Source organism: Oncorhynchus masou, chromosome 13 (assembly GCF_036934945.1).
Source record: "Oncorhynchus masou masou isolate Uvic2021 chromosome 13, UVic_Omas_1.1, whole genome shotgun sequence".
In the NCBI taxonomy this organism is placed as follows: domain Eukaryota; kingdom Metazoa; phylum Chordata; class Actinopteri; order Salmoniformes; family Salmonidae; genus Oncorhynchus; species Oncorhynchus masou.
Window position 1 is genome coordinate 69,414,530 of NC_088224.1, and position 21,016 is coordinate 69,435,545.

Sequence of the window (21,016 nt, forward strand, 5' to 3'; positions counted from 1 at the left end):
CTGTTATAACACCCTGCTTATCTGTCTGTCTGTCCCCTGAGACCACTGTCCTGTCTCCACTGTTATAACACCCTGCTTATCTGTCTGTCTGTCCGCTGAGACCACTGTCCTGTCTCCACTGTTATAACACCCTGCTTATCTGTCTGTCTGTCCCCTGAGACCACTGTCCTGTCTCCACTGTTATAACACCCTGCTTATCTGTCTGTCTGTCCCCTGAGACCACTGTCCTGTCTCCACTGTTATAACACCCTGCTTATTTGTCTGTCTGTCCCCTGAGACCACTGTCCTGTCTCCACTGTTATAACACCCTGCTTATCTGTCTGTCTGTCCCCAGAGACCACTGTCCTGTCTCCAACTGTTATAACACCCTGCTTATCTGTCTGTCTGTCCCCTGAGACCACTGTCCTGTCTCCACTGTTATAACACCCTGCTTATCTGTCTGTCTGTCCGCTGAGACCACTGTCCTGTCTCCACTGTTATAACACCCTGCTTATCTGTCTGTCTGTCCGCTGAGACCACTGTCCTGTCTCCACTGTTATAACACCCTGCTTATCTGTCTGTCTGTCCCCAGAGACCACTGTCCTGTCTCCACTGTTATAACACCCTGCTTATCTGTCTGTAACACCCGTCCAGAATGGGCAACATAGACACATGGCTAGTTTCACATATTGCTAAGGCTCACTAATGGACTGGGAGACAGATCATGGTGGCCATTGTCCAACATGGCCCCCAACCAGCTCCAAGGGGTTGAACTGGGTCAGTTTCATGGAAGTGATAGCATTGCATTTATCCCCAGTAAAGCCAGACCTTATTCCACCTGATGAATATTGTTCAGGGTTTGAGACGTTTAGGAATGGAATGGCCCTCTCAGTAAGTAAAGCCCTGATGAAGGCCAAAAGCTGAAATGCGTTGGTTCTACTTTTAGCAATAAATACACTTTTTTATTGAATTCCATTGTCCTCCAATTGTTGCTGAATCTTCTCTCCTCTCAGTAAGCTCAGCAGCCCAGGTCCTCCTCCTTCCCTTATCCCTCTGTTTCTCCCTCTCTCTCCTTTTCCATCTCTTCCTTCCACACAGACGTGTACACACACTTCCACCCACACACGTACAGTCCCAGTCCCCGGGCAGGCTTCTCTGAGGGGTGCACCGTGGTACACAGCTGGGAGATTAAAATGTTTTTGCTGTTCATAAATCACAGCGACAGCAATGGGCCCATATTAAAGACAAGCGTAGGGATCTCACAGCATGACGTGTCTGTTGTGTCTGCTGTGTCTGTTCTGTCTGCCGTGTCTGTTCTGTCTGCCGTGTCTGCCGTGTCTGTTGTGTCTGCCGTGTCTGCTCTGTCTGCCGTGTCTGTTCTGTCTGCCGTGTCTGCTGTGTCTGTTGTGTCTGCCGTGTCTGCCGTGTCTGTTCTGTCTGCCGTGTCTGTTCTGTCTGCCGTGTCTGTTCTGTCTGCCGTGTCTGCCGTGTCTGTTCTGTCTGCCGTGTCTGTTCTGTCTGTTCTGTCTGCCGTGTCTGTTCTGTCTGCCGTGTCTGTTCTGTCTGTTCTGTCTGCCGTGTCTGTTCTGTCTGCCGTGTCTGTTCTGTCTGCCATGTCTGTTCTGTCTGCTGTGTCTACTTGTGTCAATGTCTCATTTGTTGGGGAATGTTTTGTTTCATATGACTGCACCACTTGTTAAGTCAGCTTATTGTGGTCTGTGTACAACTTTGTTGGTCCATTCCCCTCGCAAAAATCAACAACAGTTAGACGTATTGGTAGAATGTTGCCAGTTTTCTTGACACACACAGACACACACACAGACACGCACACACACACACACATCTGTTTGTAGTGTCTGTCTTGTTAGTTTGGTGTAATGATGAATCTCCGTAGTAAACAGTCAGAATTGTGTCTGAAACGTCATGATTGAATGTCTTGAAAGAAGACTTACTAAATCTCTAGAGCAACACCACAGGAGTCTTCTTAATGAAGGGAGACGTACTCCATCTCTAGAGCAACACCACAGGAGTCTTCTTTATGAAGGGAGACGTACTCCATCTCTAGAGCAACACCACAGGCGTCTTCGTAATGAAGGGAGACGTACTCCATCTCTAGAGCAACACCACAGGAGTCTTCTTAATGAAGGGAGACGTACTCCATCTCTAGAGCAACACCACAGGAGTCTTCTTAATGAAGGGAGACGTACTCCATCTCTAGAGCAACGCCACAGGAGTCTTCTTAATGAAGGGAGACGTACTCCATCTCTAGAGCAACACCACAGGAGTCTTCTTAATGAAGGGAGACGTACTCCCATCTCTAGAGCAACACCACAGGAGTCTTCTTAATGAAGGGAGACGTACTCCATCTCTAGAGCAACACCACAGGAGTCTTCTTAATGAAGGGAGACGTACTCCATCTCTAGAGCAACACCACAGGAGTCTTCTTAATGAAGGGAGACGTACTCCATCTCTAGAGCAACACCACAGGAGTCTTCTTAATGAAGGGAGACGTACTCCATCTCTAGAGCAACACCACAGGAGTCTTCTTAATGAAGGGAGACGTACTCCATCTCTAGAGCAACACCACAGGAGTCTTCTTAATGAAGGGAGACGTACTCCATCTCTAGAGCAACACCACAGGAGTCTTCTTAATGAAGGGAGACGTACTCCATCTCTAGAGCAACACCACAGGAGTCTTCTTAATGAAGGGAGACGTACTCCATCTCTAGAGCAACACCACAGGAGTCTTCTTAATGAAGGGAGACGTACTCCATCTCTAGAGCAACACCACAGGAGTCTTCTTAATGAAGGAGACGTACTCCATCTCTAGAGCAACACCACAGGAGTCTTCTTAATGAAGGGAGACGTACTCCATCTCTAGAGCAACACCACAGGAGTCTTCTTAATGAAGGGAGACGTACTCCATCTCTAGAGCAACGCCACAGGAGTCTTCTTAATGAAGGGAGACGTACTCCATCTCTAGAGCAACGCCACAGGAGTCTTCTTAATGAAGGGAGACGTACTCCATCTCTAGAGCAACGCCACAGGAGTCTTCTTAATGAAGGGAGACGTACTCCATCTCTAGAGCAACGCCACAGGAGTCTTCTTAATGAAGGGAGACGTACTCCATCTCTAGAGCAACGCCACAGGCGTCTTCGTAATGAAGGGAGACGTACTCCATCTCTAGAGCAACACCACAGGAGTCTTCTTTATGAAGGGAGACGTACTCCATCTCTAGAGCAACACCACAGGAGTCTTCTTAATGAAGGGAGACGTACTCCATCTCTAGAGCAACACCACAGGAGTCTTCTTAATGAAGGGAGACGTACTCCATCTCTAGAGCAACACCACAGGAGTCTTCTTAATGAAGGGAGACGTACTCCATCTCTAGAGCAACACCACAGGAGTCTTCTTTATGAAGGGAGACGTACTCCATCTCTAGAGCAACACCACAGGAGTCTTCGTAATGAAGGGAGACGTACTCCATCTCTAGAGCAACACCACAGGCGTCTTCGTAATGAAGGGAGAAGTACTCCATCTCTAGAGCAACACCACAGGCGTCTTCGTAATGAAGGCGTGTAACAACCCAAACGCCTGTCAGCACCTAATCAAACTAATAACAGCAGCATGATAGTTGAAGCACAAACAATTAACTGTCATCAAGGAAGAAATGTCTTTGGTTGACAGGAAATGGGTTTTTGTGGTGATGGGGAAGTTTGTCAATCTTGTCTGCCTGCCGCATTCCCAAACCTGAGAGAGAGAGAGAGACGAAAGCGACAGGCCCCTCTTTCGCCCATGCTGGGCTCTGATGAAATTCCTGTCACAGTCAGGCAAGGATCTGATCTCCCGAGGACAGCGAGACGTGGATGGATCTAACCTTGTGATCCCCTTGACAGTGTGAGAGAACTGCATCGATCCGCCATGTAAATAACCCCTTAGTCAAGCTGTACAGTGAGTGTCTATTTATGCATGCATAGTTTATGCATCTTTCTCTGTAGTACATAACCACAACTCTCCAATCACCTAGCTATGAGCTCTGTACTAACTGTCTGCCAAAGAGGGCCCCGAATTAACAAGGCCTGTTAAGAAGTTCACAGGCTTCTCGTCATCTAAATGGCATCTGAATGACATTTCACTTCAGATGTTTCAGCTCAAGAGCCAGAGATGGTAACTCCTGCCAGGAAATGGAGAGGAGAGGGAGAGATGTGTTATCATAAGTTCAATGTGAGATGGGGCTTGAGGGTTGGGTTGCTGTAAACACTGGTAGCCATCCTCTCTATCTATCCCTTTTCTCATCTCTCCCTCAATGTTTCTCTTTCTCTCTCTCTCTCCCACATATCTCAATCTTCTTTTCCCTCTCTCCTTCTATAGCTCCCTCTCTCCTTCTATAGCTCCCTCTCTCCTTCTATAGCTCCCTCTCTCCTTCTGTAGCCCCCTCTCTCCTTCTGTAGCCCCCTCTCTCCTTCTGTAGCCCCCTCTCTCCTTCTGTAGCCCCCTCTCTCCTTCTGTAGCCCCCTCTCTCCTTCTGTAGCCCCCTCTCTCCTTCTGTAGCCCCCTCTCTCCTTCTGTAGCCCCCTCACTCCTTCTGTAGCCCCCTCTCTCCTTCTGTAGCCCCCTCTCTCCTTCTGTAGCCCCCTCTCTCCTTCTGTAGCCCCCTCTCTCCTTCTGTAGCCCCCTCTCTCCTTCTGTAGCCCCCTCTCTCCTTCTGTAGCCCCCTCACTCCTTCTGTAGCCCCCTCTCTCCTTCTGTAGCCCCCTCTCTCCTTCTGTAGCCCCCTCTCTCCTTCTGTAGCCCCTCTCTCCTTCTGTAGCCCCCTCTCTCCTTCTGTAGCCCCCTCTCTCCTTCTGTAGCCCCCTCACTCCTTCTGTAGCTCCCTCTCTCCTTCTATAGCTCCCTCTCTCCTTCTATAGCTCCCTCTCTCCTTCTGTAGCCCCCTCTCTCCTTCTGTAGCCCCCTCTCTCCTTCTGTAGCCCCCTCTCTCCTTCTGTAGCCCCCTCTCTCCTTCTGTAGCCCCCTCTCTCCTTCTGTCTTTCTCTCCCTAGTTCAGCTCTTCTCCGGTGGGACAGGGGGATTGCACTCATCTTTGCTCTGTAATTACTTTCCTGTTCCCAGGTAGCATCACATCTCTCATTGGGCCTCAGCTCTGTAATTACTCTCCTGTTCCCAGGTAGCATCACATCTCTCATTGGGCCTCAGCTCTGTAATTACTCTCCTGTTCCCAGGTAGCATCACATCTCTCATAGGGCCTCAGCTCTGTAATTACTCTCCTGTTCCCAGGTAGCATCACATCTCTCATAGGGCCTCAGCTCTGTAATTACTCTCCTGTTCCCAGGTAGCATCACATCTCTCATAGGGCCTCAGCTCTGTAATTACTCTCCTGTTCCCAGGTAGCATCACTTCTCTCATTGGGCCTCAGCTCTGTAATTACTCTCCTGTTCCCAGGTAGCATCACATCTCTCATAGGGCCTCAGCTCTGTAATTACTCTCCTGTTCCCAGGTAGCATCACATCTCTCATTGGGCCTCAGCTCTGTAATTACTCTCCTGTTCCCAGGTAGCATCACATCTCTCATTGGGCCTCAGCTCTGTAATTACTCTCCTGTTCCCAGGTAGCATCACATCTCTCATAGGGCCTCAGCTCTGTAATTACTCTCCTGTTCCCAGGTAGCATCACTTCTCTCATTGGGCCTCAGCTCTGTAATTACTCTCCTGTTCCCAGGTAGCATCACATCTCTCATAGGGCCTCAGCTCTGTAATTACTCTCCTGTTCCCAGGTAGCATCACTTCTCTCATAGGGCCTCAGCTCTGTAATTACTCTCCTGTTCCCAGGTAGCATCACATCTCTCATTGGGCCTCAGCTCTGTAATTACTCTCCTGTTCCCAGGTAGCATCACATCTCTCATAGGGCCTCAGCTCTGTAATTACTCTCCTGTTCCCAGGTAGCATCACATCTCTCATAGGGCCTCAGCTCTGTAATTACTCTCCTGTTCCCAGGTAGCATCACATCTCTCATTGGGCCTCAGCTCTGTAATTACTCTCCTGTTCCCAGGTAGCATCACATCTCTCATAGGGCCTCAGCTCTGTAATTACTCTCCTGTTCCCAGGTAGCATCACATCTCTCATAGGGCCTCAGCTCTGTAATTACTCTCCTGTTCCCAGGTAGCATCACATCTCTCATTGGGCCTCAGCTCTGTAATTACTCTCCTGTTCCCAGGTAGCATCACATCTCTCATTGGGCCTCAGCTCTGTAATTACTCTCCTGTTCCCAGGTAGCATCACATCTCTCATAGGGCCTCAGCTCTGTAATTACTCTCCTGTTCCCAGGTAGCATCACATCTCTCATAGGGCCTCAGCTCTGTAATTACTCTCCTGTTCCCAGGTAGCATCACATCTCTCATAGGGCCTCAGCTCTGTAATTACTCTCCTGTTCCCAGGTAGCATCACTTCTCTCATTGGGCCTCAGCTCTGTAATTACTCTCCTGTTCCCAGGTAGCATCACATCTCTCATTGGGCCTCAGCTCTGTAATTACTCTCCTGTTCCCAGGTAGCATCACTTCTCTCATTGGGCCTCAGCTCTGTAATTACTCTCCTGTTCCCAGGTAGCATCACATCTCTCATAGGGCCTCAGCTCTGTAATTACTCTCCTGTTCCCAGGTAGCATCACATCTCTCATAGGGCCTCAGCTCTGTAATTACTCTCCTGTTCCCAGGTAGCATCACATCTCTCATTGGGCCTCAGCTCTGTAATTACTCTCCTGTTCCCAGGTAGCATCACTTCTCTCATTGGGCCTCAGCTCTGTAATTACTCTCCTGTTCCCAGGTAGCATCACATCTCTCATAGGGCCTCAGCTCTGTAATTACTCTCCTGTTCCCAGGTAGCATCACATCTCTCATTGGGCCTCAGCTCTGTAATTACTCTCCTGTTCCCAGGTAGCATCACTTCTCTCATTGGGCCTCAGCTCTGTAATTACTCTCCTGTTCCCAGGTAGCATCACATCTCTCATTGGGCCTCAGCTCTGTAATTACTCTCCTGTTCCCAGGTAGCATCACATCTCTCATAGGGCCTCAGCTCTGTAATTACTCTCCTGTTCCCAGGTAGCATCACATCTCTCATAGGGCCTCAGCTCTGTAATTACTCTCCTGTTCCCAGGTAGCATCACATCTCTCATTGGGGCCTCAGCTCTGTAATTACTCTCCTGTTCCCAGGTAGCATCACTTCTCTCATTGGGCCTCAGCTCTGTAATTACTCTCCTGTTCCCAGGTAGCATCACATCTCTCATAGGGCCTCAGCTCTGTAATTACTCTCCTGTTCCCAGGTAGCATCACATCTCTCATAGGGCCTCAGCTCTGTAATTACTCTCCTGTTCCCAGGTAGCATCACATCTCTCATAGGGCCTCAGCTCTGTAATTACTCTCCTGTTCCCAGGTAGCATCACATCTCTCATAGGGCCTCAGCTCTGTAATTACTCTCCTGTTCCCAGGTAGCATCACATCTCTCATAGGGCCTCAGCTCTGTAATTACTCTCCTGTTCCCAGGTAGCATCACATCTCTCAATGGGCCTCAGCTCTGTAATTACTCTCCTGTTCCCAGGTAGCATCACATCTCTCATAGGGCCTCAGCTCTGTAATTACTCTCCTGTTCCCAGGTAGCATCACATCTCTCATAGGGCCTCAGCTCTGTAATTACTCTCCTGTTATTTCTTGCAGATGGATGCTTGATTAGATACAGTAATATTCTGTAGTGCGGTTGTTTGCATTGTAGATATTGCAGTATGCTGCTGTGGTGGGTAGACTGCTGCTGTGGTGGGTAGACTGCTGCTGTGGTGGGTCGACTGCTGCTGTGGTGGGTCGACTGCTGCTGTGGTGGGTCGACTGCTGCTGTGGTGGGTCGACTGCTGCTGTGGTGGGTCGACTGCTGCTGTGGTGGGTCGACTGCTGCTGTGGTGGGTCGACTGCTGCTGTGGTGGGTCGACTGCTGCTGTGGTGGGTCGACTGCTGTGGTGGGTAGGCTGCTGCTGTGGTGGGTAGGCTGCTGCTGTGGTGGGTAGACTGCTGCTGTGGTGGGTCGGCTGCTGCTGTGGTGGGTCTGCTGCTGTGGTGGGTAGGCTGCTGCTGTGGTGGGTAGACTGCTGCTGTGGTGGGTAGGCTGCTGCTGTGGTGGGTAGACTGCTGCTGTGGTGGGTAGACTGCTGCTGTGGTGGGTAGGCTGCTGCTGTGGTGGGTAGGCTGCTGCTGTGGTGGGTAGGCTGCTGCTGTGGTGGGTAGGCTGCTGCTGTGGTGGGTAGACTGCTGCTGTGGTGGGTAGGCTGCTGCTGTGGTGGGTAGGCTGCTGCTGTGGTGGGTAGGCTGCTGCTGTGGTGGGTAGACTGCTGCTGTGGTGGGTAGGCTGCTGCTGTGGTGGGTAGACTGCTGCTGTGGTGGGTAGACTGCTGCTGTGGTGGGTAGGCTGCTGCTGTGGTGGGTAGGCTGCTGCTGTGGTGGGTAGACTGCTGCTGTGGTGGGTCGACTGCTGTGGTGGGTAGACTGCAGGGCATCTCTCTTCAACATTCTTGTGGGATAGCCATATATATGTTTTACCTGGGAGACATACATTTATGCAGCTCTAACAATGTCATTAGTATGCTTCAAAACAACAGGGGCAATGAGATGTAAGGAAGCCTATTGTTCAGCTACTATCTCTCTCTCACAAACACACACACACCAAACTGTGGGATTTCGGCTAGTTCTTAGTCTCCCATTATCACAGCTCTCCCTCCCTATCTCTCTGTCACACACACACAACATGCACAACACACACTGAAATCAAGACCTTGACGAAAGAAAGGATAAGCGAATCATATCTTAGAAAGCCAATATTGATTTACCGGATGAGTTCCCTTCATCCATGTGGCTGTGTTTTACTAGGCTCAGGTGGACTGTAGTGTCCTTCACACCAGAGCAGCCATTAGAGGAAGAGAGAGAGGGGAATGGAGAAGAGAACAAATATAAAGAGAGTCCATGCCCCTCTGGAGGGTGAAGGTAGTTGAGCATCGATAGCGATAAAAACAAAGAGAGAGAGGGGTTAGAGGAGAGAGGTGTAAACAGATGGAGAGAGAGGGGTTAGAGGAGAGCGGTGTAAACAGATGGAGAGAGAGGGGGTAGAGGAGAGAGGTGTAAACAGATGGAGAGAGAGGGGGTAGAGGAGAGAGGTGTAAACAGATGGAGAGAGAGGGGGTAGAGGAGAGAGGTGTAAACAGATGGAGAGAGAGGTGTAAACAGATGGAGAGAGAGGTGTAAACAGATGGAGAGAGAGGTGCAAACAGATGGAGAGAGGTGTAAACAGATGGAGAGAGAGGTGTAAACAGATGGAGAGAGAGTGGTTAGAGGAGATAGGTGTAAACAGATGGAGAGAGAGGTGTAAACAGATGGAGAGAGAGTGGTTAGAGGAGATAGGTGTAAACAGATGGAGAGAGAGGTGTAAACAGATGGAGAGAGAGTGGTTAGAGGAGATAGGTGTAAACAGATGGAGAGAGGTGTAAACAGATGGAGAGAGGGGTTAGAGGAGATAGGTATAAACAGATGGAGAGAGAGGGGTTAGAGAAGAGAGGTGTAAACAGATGGAGAGAGAGGGGTTAGAGGAGAGAGGTGTAAACAGATGGAGAGAGAGGGGTTAGAGGAGAGAGGTGTAAACAGATGGAGAGAGAGGGGTTAGAGGAGAGAGGTGTAAACAGATGGAGAGATGAAAACAGAGGCGAGAAAGGAGAGTCTGAACTTTGAACTACCTCTTATCAAACTAAAGGTTGAAGGTACAATGAAATCCAGTGGAAGAGGAATTTAAAAAGGGAGAGCGAGAGAGGAAGTGTCCTCTGTAGCCAGTGTACAGTATCTAAGGGTTCATTGACTGGGCAGCAGTAGACAGCCAGCTGTTGTTAGTCAGACTGGGTTGGTGGGTAGGCTACACTGTCTGTTTAAGTCTCCTGTTTTCCCCTTTATTCTCACTATTAATTCTACCTTTCCTGGCTAGCCTGAATATGTCAAAACACAGCCACTAAACCACAGCAGCTACAAAAACATCTCACTCCCCTCTAACACCCCCCCCCCCCTCTATCTCCTCATCTCCACTGCTCTCTTTCCTATCTGTCCTTTATCCATTCACACCTCTTTCCTCTCTCTGTCCTTTATCCATTCACACCTCTTTTTCCTCTCTGTCCTTTATCCATTCACACCTCTTTCCTCTCTCTGTCCTTTATCCATTCACACCTCTCTTTCCTCTGTCCTTTATCCATTCACACCTCTTTTTCCTCTCTGTCCTTTATCCATTCACACCTCTCTTTCCTCTCTCTGTCCTTTATCCATTCACACCTCTTTCCACTCTCTGTCCTTTATCCATTCACACCTCTCTTTCCTCTCTGTCCTTTATCCATTCACACCTCTCTGTCCTTTATCCATTCACACCTCTTTCCTCTCTCTGTCCTTTATCCATTCACACCTCTCTTTCCCCTCTGTCCTTTATCCATTCACACCTCTTTCCTTTCTCTGTCCTTTATCCATTCACACCTCTCTTCCCTCTCTCTGTCCTTTATCCATTCACACCTCTCTTTCCTCTCTCTGTCCTTTATCCATTCACACCTCTCTTTCCTCTCTTTGTCCTTTATCCATTCACACCTCTCTTTCCTCTCTCTGTCCTTTATCCATTCACACCTCTCTTTCCTCTCTCTGTCCTTTATCCATTCACACCTCTCTTTCCTCTCTCTGTCCTTTATCCATTCACACCTCTCTGTCCTTTATCCATTCACACCTCTCTTTCCTCTCTGTCCTTTATCCATTCACACCTCTCTGTCCTTTATCCATTCACACCTCTCTTTCCTCTCTCTGTCCTTTATCCATTCACACCTCTTTCCTCTCTCTGTCCTTTATCCATTCACACCTCTCTTTCCCCTCTGTCCTTTATCCATTCACACCTCTTTCCTTTCTCTGTCCTTTATCCATTCACACCTCTTTCCTCTCTCTGTCCTTTATCCATTCACACCTCTCTTTCCTCTCTCTGTCCTTTATCCATTCACACCTCTCTTTCCTCTCTTTGTCCTTTATCCATTCACACCTCTCTTTCCCCTCTGTCCTTTATCCATTCACACCTCTTTCCTTTCTCTGTCCTTTATCCATTCACACCTCTCTTCCCTCTCTCTGTCCTTTATCCATTCACACCTCTCTTTCCTCTCTCTGTCCTTTATCCATTCACACCTCTCTTTCCTCTCTGTCCTTTATCCATTCACACCTCTCTGTCCTTTATCCATTCACACCTCTCTTTCCTCTCTGTCCTTTATCCATTCACACCTCTCTGTCCTTTATCCATTCACACCTCTCTTTCCTCTCTCTGTCCTTTATCCATTCACACCTCTTTCCTCTCTCTGTCCTTTATCCATTCACACCTCTCTTTCCTCTCTCTGTCCTTTATCCATTCACACCTCTCTGTCCTTTATCCATTCACACCTCTCTTTCCTCTCTCTGTCCTTTATCCATTCACACCTCTCTGTCCTTTATCCATTCACACCTCTCTTTCCTCTCTGTCCTTTATCCATTCACACCTCTCTGTCCTTTATCCATTCACACCTCTCTTTCCTCTCTCTGTCCTTTATCCATTCACACCTCTTTCCTCTCTCTGTCCTTTATCCATTCACACCTCTCTTTCCTCTCTCTGTCCTTTATCCATTCACACCTCTCTTTTGTCTCTGTCCTTTATCCATTCACACCTCTCTGTCCTTTATCCATTCACACCTCTCTTTCCTCTCTGTCCTTTATCCATTCACACCTCTCTGTCCTTTATCCATTCACACCTCTCTTTCCTCTCTCTGTCCTTTATCCATTCACACCTCTCTTTCCTCTCTCTGTCCTTTATCCATTCACACCCCTCTTTCCTCTCTCTGTCCTTTATCCATTCACACCCCTCTTTCCTCTCTGTCCTTTATCTATTCACACCTCTTTCCTCTCTGTCCTTTATCCATTCACACCTCTCTTTCCTCTCTCTGTCCTTTATCCATTCACACCTCTTTCCACTCTCTGTCCTTTATCCATTCACACCTCTCTTTCCTCTCTGTCCTTTATCCATTCACACCTCTCTGTCCTTTATCCATTCACACCTCTTTCCTCTCTCTGTCCTTTATCCATTCACACCTCTCTTTCCCCTCTGTCCTTTATCCATTCACACCTCTTTCCTTTCTCTGTCCTTTATCCATTCACACCTCTCTTCCCTCTCTCTGTCCTTTATCCATTCACACCTCTTTCCTCTCTCTGTCCTTTATCCATTCACACCTCTCTTTCCTCTCTCTGTCCTTTATCCATTCACACCTCTTTCCTCTCTCTGTCCTTTATCCATTCACACCTCTCTTTCCTCTCTTTGTCCTTTATCCATTCACACCTCTCTTTCCCCTCTGTCCTTTATCCATTCACACCTCTTTCCTTTCTCTGTCCTTTATCCATTCACACCTCTCTTCCCTCTCTCTGTCCTTTATCCATTCACACCTCTCTTTCCTCTCTCTGTCCTTTATCCATTCACACCTCTCTTTCCTCTCTCTGTCCTTTATCCATTCACACCTCTCTTTCCTCTCTCTGTCCTTTATCCATTCACACCTCTCTTTCCTCTCTGTCCTTTATCCATTCACACCTCTCTGTCCTTTATCCATTCACACCTCTCTTTCCTCTCTCTGTCCTTTATCCATTCACACCTCTTTCCTCTCTCTGTCCTTTATCCATTCACACCTCTCTTTCCCCTCTGTCCTTTATCCATTCACACCTCTTTCCTTTCTCTGTCCTTTATCCATTCACACCTCTCTTCCCTCTCTCTGTTCTTTATCCATTCACACCTCTTTCCTCTCTCTGTCCTTTATCCATTCACACCTCTCTTTCCTCTCTCTGTCCTTTATCCATTCACACCTCTCTTTCCTCTCTTTGTCCTTTATCCATTCACACCTCTCTTTCCCCTCTGTCCTTTATCCATTCACACCTCTTTCCTTTCTCTCTCCTTTATCCATTCACACCTCTCTTCCCTCTCTCTGTCCTTTATCCATTCACACCTCTCTTTCCTCTCTCTGTCCTTTATCCATTCACACCTCTCTTTCCTCTCTCTGTCCTTTATCCATTCACACCTCTCTTTCCTCTCTCTGTCCTTTATCCATTCACACCTCTCTTTCCTCTCTCTGTCCTTTACCCATTCACACCTCTCTTTCCTCTCTCTGTCCTTTATCCATTCACACCTCTCTTTCCTCTCTGTCCTTTATCCATTCACACCTCTCTGTCCTTTATCCATTCACACCTCTCTTTCCTCTCTGTCCTTTATCCATTCACACCTCTCTTTCCTCTCTGTCCTTTATCCATTCACACCTCTCTGTCCTTTATCCATTCACACCTCTCTTTCCTCTCTCTGTCCTTTATCCATTCACACCTCTTTCCTCTCTCTGTCCTTTATCCATTCACACCTCTCTTTCCTCTCTCTGTCCTTTATCCATTCACACCCCTCTTTCCTCTCTGTCCTTTATCCATTCACACCCCTCTTTCCTCTCTGTCCTTTATCTATTCACACCTCTTTCCTCTCTGTTCTTTATCCATTCACACCTCTTTCCTCTCTCTGTCCTTTATCCATTCACACCTATCTTTCCTCTCTGTCCTTTATCCATTCACCCCTCTCTTTCCTCTCTGTCCTTTATCCATTCACACCTCTTTCCTTTCTGTCCTTTATCTATTCACACCTCTTTCCTCTCTGTCCTTTATCCATTCACACCTCTTTCCTCTCTCTGTCCTTTATCCATTCACACCTCTCTTTCCTCTCTCTGTCCTTTATCCATTCACACCTCTCTTTCCTCTCTCTGTCCTTTATCCATTCACACCTCTCTTTCCTCTCTCTGTCCTTTATCCATTCACACCTCTCTTTCCTCTCTCTGTCCTTTATCCATTCACACCTCTCTGTCCTTTATCCATTCACACCTCTCTTTCCTCTCTGTGCTTTATCCATTCACACCTCTCTGTCCTTTATCCATTCACACCTCTCTTTCCTCTCTGTCCTTTATCCATTCACACCTCTCTGTCCTTTATCCATTCACACCTCTCTTTCCTCTCTCTGTCCTTTATCCATTCACACCTCTTTCCTCTCTCTGTCCTTTATCCATTCACACCTCTCTTTCCTCTCTCTGTCCTTTATCCATTCACACCTCTCTTTCCTCTCTCTGTCCTTTATCCATTCACACCCCTCTTTCCTCTCTGTCCTTTATCCATTCACACCTCTTTCCTCTCTGTCCTTTATCTACTCCCACCTCTTTCCTCTCTGTCCTTTATCCATTCACACCTCTTTCCTCTCTCTGTCCTTTATCCATTCACACCTATCTTTCCTCTCTGTCCTTTATCCATTCACACCTCTTTCCTTTCTGTCCTTTATCTATTCACACCTCTTTCCTCTCTGTCCTTTATCCATTCACACCTCTCTGTCCTTTATCCATTCACACCTCTTTCCTCTCTCTGTCCTTTATCCATTCACACCTCTCTTTCCTCTCTCTGTCCTTTATCCATTCACACCTCTCTTTCCTCTCTCTGTCCTTTATCCATTCACACCTCTTTCCTCTCTCTGTCCTTTATCCATTCACACACTTCTCTTTCTCAGCGTTCAGCATTCACTCATTTTAGTCAGTGTTTTAATCGAAAAAGAAAACAAAAAACTGGTATGGCTTTGTGGCTTTTTCAATAGAAAAGGCCTTCCGTAGTAGGTGTATGTAATGTGGATAGGGCAGTTGATAGCATAAAATACTAAGGCCACAGATGGACAGATCATCTGTAATTGACCCTGCCTCTGCAGTTTTCATCCAGATGTGCTATCTATAAATCCATGTCCTATAAAACAAAATAGTGTCCTTACTTACCCCTACCCCCCACTAATCAGATTATCAACTAGTCTCTATTTATCTTGACACTCGAATATATCTCATCTGTTGATGCAGACTGACCTACTGTAGCTCTGTTGTTCAATGATGATTGACTCCTGTTCATGGACCACCAACCTGACTGCTCTATAGGCCCTGTTGATGTTTGGCATGTCAATCATAAAGGGATGGAAAAGCATTATCTGAGTGACATGTCACTCTTAGTCCCTCTACTTGACTTGTCCCAGTCAGAGACAGCCAGTACATTGTAACATGCTGAGACTGGGGATTGATCTACTTAATGACTTGTCCCAGTCAGAGACAGCCAGTACATGGTAACATGCTGAGACTGGGGATTGATCTACTTAATGACTTGTCCCAGTCAGAGACAGCCAGTACATGGTAACATGCTGAGACTGGGGATTGATCTACTTAATGACTTGTCCCAGTCAGAGACAGCCAGTACATGGTAACATGCTGAGACTGGGGATTGATCTACTTAATGACTTGTCCCAGTCAGAGACAGCCAGTACATGGTAACATGCTGAGACTGGGGATTGATCCTGCTGACCCTATCAAGATGCCACTGTGCTGGAGCCAGGTTGGGTATCGATCGCCATGGTAAGAGGGGAGATCAGTGAGGCTAATAGACTGAGCTGATTGGAGATTGTGTGTGCGTGGTTGTCCAATGACAGGGGGATAGTTCTATTTGTGTTCATGTGCAGTCAGAGGAGTGGTTTTGGTCATGTGTGTGTGTGTGTGTGTCCCAGGTTCACAGAGGCAGACACCATTGTGATGGGTGATGTGACGTACGGAGCCTGCTGCGTGGACGACTTCACGGCCCGCGCCCTGGGGGCAGACTTCATGGTGCACTACGGCCACAGCTGCCTCAGTGAGTCACACACACACACACACACACACACACACACACACACACACACACACACACACACACACACAGTGTCACACACGCACAAAAAGACTCACATACACAACTCAGACATGATGCAAGTAATCATTAGTAATCGAATCACATCCCTAAAACATGCGCAAATGTAAATACACACACACATCAGGGTTCTTGTTAAACCATGCTATTATCTGAGGACAGCACCCCAGCAAACAAACACATGAAAATCATAATTCAGCCCGCCAGGCACAACACAAAAGTCAGAAATAACATATAATTCATGCCTTACCTTTGAAGATCTTCTTCTGTTTGCACTCCAATATGTCCATTAAACATCACAAATGGTCCTTTTGTTTGATCAATTCTGTCGTTATATATCCAAAATGTCCATTTATTTGACACGTATGATTCAGAAAATACACCGGTTCCAACTCGCGCAACATGACTACACATTATCTAATTAGTTACCTGTAAACTTGATCCAAACAACTTTCCTAATCGAACCAGGTATTTTTAAACGTAAATAATCGATCAAATTTAAGACGGGATAAACTGTGTTCAATACCGGAGGAAAACAAAGTGTAGCGAGCTTTCAGGTCACGCACCTCAACCACAACAGTACATTTCACTCTACCCTTGTTCTGAGCGGGGCTACTTGTTCATTTCTCAAAGGAAAAACATCAACCAATTTCTAGAGACTGTTGACATCCAGTGGAATCGATAGGAACTGCAAGCAAGTACCTTAGAATTCTAGATTCCCATTGAAAAGAGAGTGACCTCTTGGATCCTGGATAGTTTGCCCAAATAAGTTCTGTTATACTCACAGATTTCATTCGAACAGTTTTAGAAACTTCAGAGTGTTTTCTATCCAGATCTACTAATTATCTGCATATCCTAGCTTCTGGGCCTGAGTAGCAGGCGGTTTACTTTGGGAACACTTTTCATCCGGACGTGAAAATAGTGCCCCCTAAATGTTGTAAATGACGATTGATGCTGGAAACGGCAGATTGTTTTTTAAATGGAATATATACATAGGCGTACAGAGGCCCATTATCAGCAACCATCACTCCTGTGTTCCAATGTCACGTTGTGTTAGCTAATCCAAGTTTATCATTTTAAAAGGCTAATTGATCATTACAAAACCCTTTTGCAATTATGTTAGCACAGCTGAAAACGGTTGTGCTGATTTTAAAGAAGCAATAAAACTGGCCTTCTTTAGACTAGTTGAGTATCTGGAGCATCAGCATTTGTGGGTTCGATTACAGGCTCAAAATGGCCAGAAACAAAGATCTTTCTTCTGAAACTCAGTCTATTCTTGTTCTGAGAAATTAAGGCTATTCCATGCAAGAAATTGCCAAAAAACTGAAGATCTCGTACAATGCTGTGTACTACTCCCTTCACAGAAAAGCTCAAACTGGTTCTAACCAGAACAGAAAGAGGAGTGGGAGGCCCCGGTGCAAAACTGAGCAAGAGGACAAGTACATTAGTGTCTAGTTTGAGAAAAAGATGCCTCACAAGTTCTCACCTGGCAGCTTCATTAAATAGTACCCGCACAACACCAGTCTCAACGTCAACAGTGAAGAGGCGACTCCGGGATGCTGCCTTCTAGGTTTTTTAACCCCTTTTTCTCCCCAATTTCATGATATCCAATTGGTAGTTAAGGTCTTGTCCCATTGCTGAAACTCCCGTACGGACTTGGGAGAGGTGAAGGTTGAGACCTGGCGACTGTGTCAGCGTGCTTGTGCCCGGCCTGCCACGGGAGTCACTAGAGCGCGACGGGACAAGGACAACTCCTCTAACCCGGACGACGCTGGGCCAATTGTGCGCCGCATCATGGGTCTCCCGGTCACGGCCAGGATCTGTAGTGACGCAGCACTGCGGTGCAGTGCCTTAGACCGCTACGCCATTCGGGAAGCTGAAAATGATGTTTTATTTGCTACTTTATTACATGAGTTGTATGTTCTGTTAATTACCATCATCTAAATGTGATTATTGTCATTCTGAGCACCCGAATAGAAACCCTGACACACACACACAAACAGCCACACATAACCACACACACACAGTCACACACAACTATACACACACACAGCCACACACACACACACTCGAGGCATAAGAATGATAAACAGACCCCATGGCATCCAGCCAGGGTATAAAGCAGCGAGATCAATACCCGCAACACATACAGACTGTAGGTTTTGTAGTACAAGTGCCTGGCAATGGGTAGTACTCAATAGCTCAGTGTGTGTGCTTAGCTGCAGCTTTGTAAGGCCTGTCAGACCTTTAGAGGCTGGACAGCAGCACATTTACTCAGACGATCAATGGAGAACATGCATTAGGGCTGTCCTTTGAAAAGCCTGTGCAGATCTTAAGGACCCTTCATTCTCTGCGCTGCTCTCTGCCTGTCTGCAGCACAATATAGCAGGGAATGCTAAATCAATATTTGTGATATCTCCCTGGCAGAACGATCTGAACAAGGCTCACCTCTCCCAAATACCACATCTGACCATGAGAATATTAATCCAATACATCAGCCGACCACTCTAACAAACCAACAAGCAAGCGATACACATTCTCTGACCAACCAACAGACATACAACACACACTCTGTGTTCTGCACTGGCATAAAAAAGAACATGATGGATAAAAGGCATCACTAGCCAGTCATACTGGTTATAAGGCTGAAATGAGACTCCTCTTCTACATTCAGCTCAGCTACAAAATTACTGGATGAATTTCCACAAGTCAAATAGGGCTGGGGATTGCCAGGGACCTCACGATACAATATTATCATGATACTTACAGTTGAAGTCGGACATTTACATACACCTTAGCCAAATACATTTAAACTCAGTTTTTCACAATTCCTGACATACAGTGCCTTGCGAAAGTATTCGGCCCCCTTGAACTTTGAGACCTTTTGCCACATTTCAGGCTTCAAACATAATGATATAAAACTGTATTTTTTTGTGAAGAATCAACAACAAGTGGGACACAATCATGAAGTGGAACGACATTTATTGGATATTTCAAACTTTTTTAACAAATCAAAAACTGAAAAATTGGCCGTGCAAAATTATTCAGCCCCTTTACTTTCAGTGCAGCAAACTCTCTCCAGAAGTTCAGTGAGGATCTCTGAATGATCCAATGTTGACCTAAATGACTAATGATGATAAATACAATCCACCTGTGTGTAATCAAGTCTCCGTATAAATGCACCTGCACTGTGATAGTCTCAGAGGTCCATAAAAAGTGCAGAGAGCATCATGAAGAACAAGGAACACACCAGGCAGGTCCGAGATACTGTTGTGAAGAAGTTTAAAGCCGGATTTGGATGCAAAAAGATTTCCCAAGCTTGAAACATCCCAAGGAGCACTGTGCAAGCGATAATATTTAAATGGAAATGTTGGGTGAATTTTGGCCCATTCCTCCTGACAGAGCTGTCAGTGAATTATAAGTGAAATAATCTGTCTGTAAACAATTGTTGGAAAAATTATTTGTGTCATGCACAAAGTAGATGACCTATCCGACTTGCCGAAACTATAGTTTGTTCACAAGAAATTTGTGGAGTGGTTGAAAAATTAGTTTTAATGACTCCATCCTAAGTCTGTAAACTTCTGACTTCAACTGTAGGTACCAATACAATGTATTGTGATTCGATTCTGTGATTTTATTGCGATTCGATGTTCCAAACATACACTGCTCAAAAAAATAAAGAGAACATTTAAACAACACAATGTAACTCCAAGTCAATCACACTTCTGTGAAATCAAACTGTCCACTTAGGAAGCAGCACTGATTGACAATACATGACACATGCTGTTGTGCAAATGGAAAAGACAACAGGTGGAAATTATAGGCAATTAGCAAGACACCCCCAATAAAGGAGTGGTTCTGCAGGTGGTGACCACAGACCACTTCTCAGTTCCTATGCTTCCTGGCTGATGTTTTGGTCACTTTTGAATGCTGGCAGTGCTTTCACTCTAGTGGTAGCATGAGACGGAGTCTACAACCCACACAAGTGGCTCAGGTAGTGCAGCTCATCCAGGATGAGGTGGGGGTTGTGCTTACAGCCCAACACCGTGCAGGACTTTTGGCATTTGCCAGAGAACACCAAGATTGGCAAATTCGCCACTGGCGCCCTGTGCTCTTCACAGATGAAAGCAGGTTCACACTGAGCACATGTGACAGACGTGACAGAGTCTGGAGACGCCGTGGAGAACGTTCTGCTGCCTGCAACATCCTCCAGCATGACCGGTTTGGCGGTGGGTCAGTCATGGTGTGGGGTGGCATTTCTTTGGGGGGCCGCACAGCCCTCCATGTGCTCGCCAGAGGTAGCCTGACTGCCATTAAGTACCGAGATGAGATCCTCTGACCCCTTGTGAGACCATATGCTGGTGCGGTTGGCCCTGGGTTCCTCCTAATGCAAGACAATGCTAGACCTCATGTGGCTGGAGTGTGTCAGCAGTTCCTGCAACGAGGAAGGCATTGATGCTATGGACTGGCCCGCCCGTTCCCCAGACCTGAATCCAATTGAGCACATCTGAGACATCATGTCTCGCTCCATCCACCAACGCCACGTTGCACCACAGACTGTCCAGGAGTTGGCGGATACTTTAGTCCAGGTCTGGGAGGAGATCCCTCAGGAGACCATCCACCACCTCATCAGGAGCATGCCCAGGTGTTGTAGGGAGGTCATACATGCACGTGGAGGCCACACACACTACTGAGCCTCATTTTGACCTGTTTTAAGGACATTACATCAAAGTTAGATCAGCCTGTAGTGTGGTTTTCCACTTTAATTTTGAGTGTGACTCCAAATCCAGACCTCCATGGGTTGATAAATTTGATTTTGTTGTCTGCACATTCAACTATGTAAAGAAAAAAGTATTTAATAATAATATTTCATTCATTCAGATCTAGGATGTTATTTTAGTGTTCCCTTTATTTTTTTGAGCAGTGTATAGCACACATATGTCTGCTACAGAGGGACAAGAGAGAGCCATGAGAACTAGTTTTGATCAGTCATGGAAATAAGGTTGCTGAAAACAAATTGGCTCCCTAATTTAAAAAGATGTAGAACAAGCTGTGAAGGAAAATTATTGGAGTTTTGGTGCAGACCATAGAATCTTGTTTCTCATGGTCTGAGAGCAAAAATAATATGGTGATATTGCCAATACAATATTATATATCGTCAAAAATAATATCCCTGTATGTATCTGTATACCTTTTTCCCCCATCGCTG

At 46.6% G+C, this 21,016-nt stretch overlaps 1 protein-coding gene across 2 annotated transcripts in view; it reads left to right on the forward strand.

Annotated features, from left to right (window-relative positions):
- Positions 1–21,016, forward strand: part of LOC135552946 (2-(3-amino-3-carboxypropyl)histidine synthase subunit 1-like) — a 103,203-nt gene that overhangs the window by 31,646 nt on the left and 50,541 nt on the right. For both annotated transcript variants that reach the window (XM_064984902.1, XM_064984901.1), the window contains exon 4: positions 15,629–15,750. In XM_064984902.1, coding sequence (XP_064840974.1) covers positions 15,629–15,750 — 122 coding nt within the window. The remainder of the gene's footprint in view (positions 1–15,628; positions 15,751–21,016) is intronic.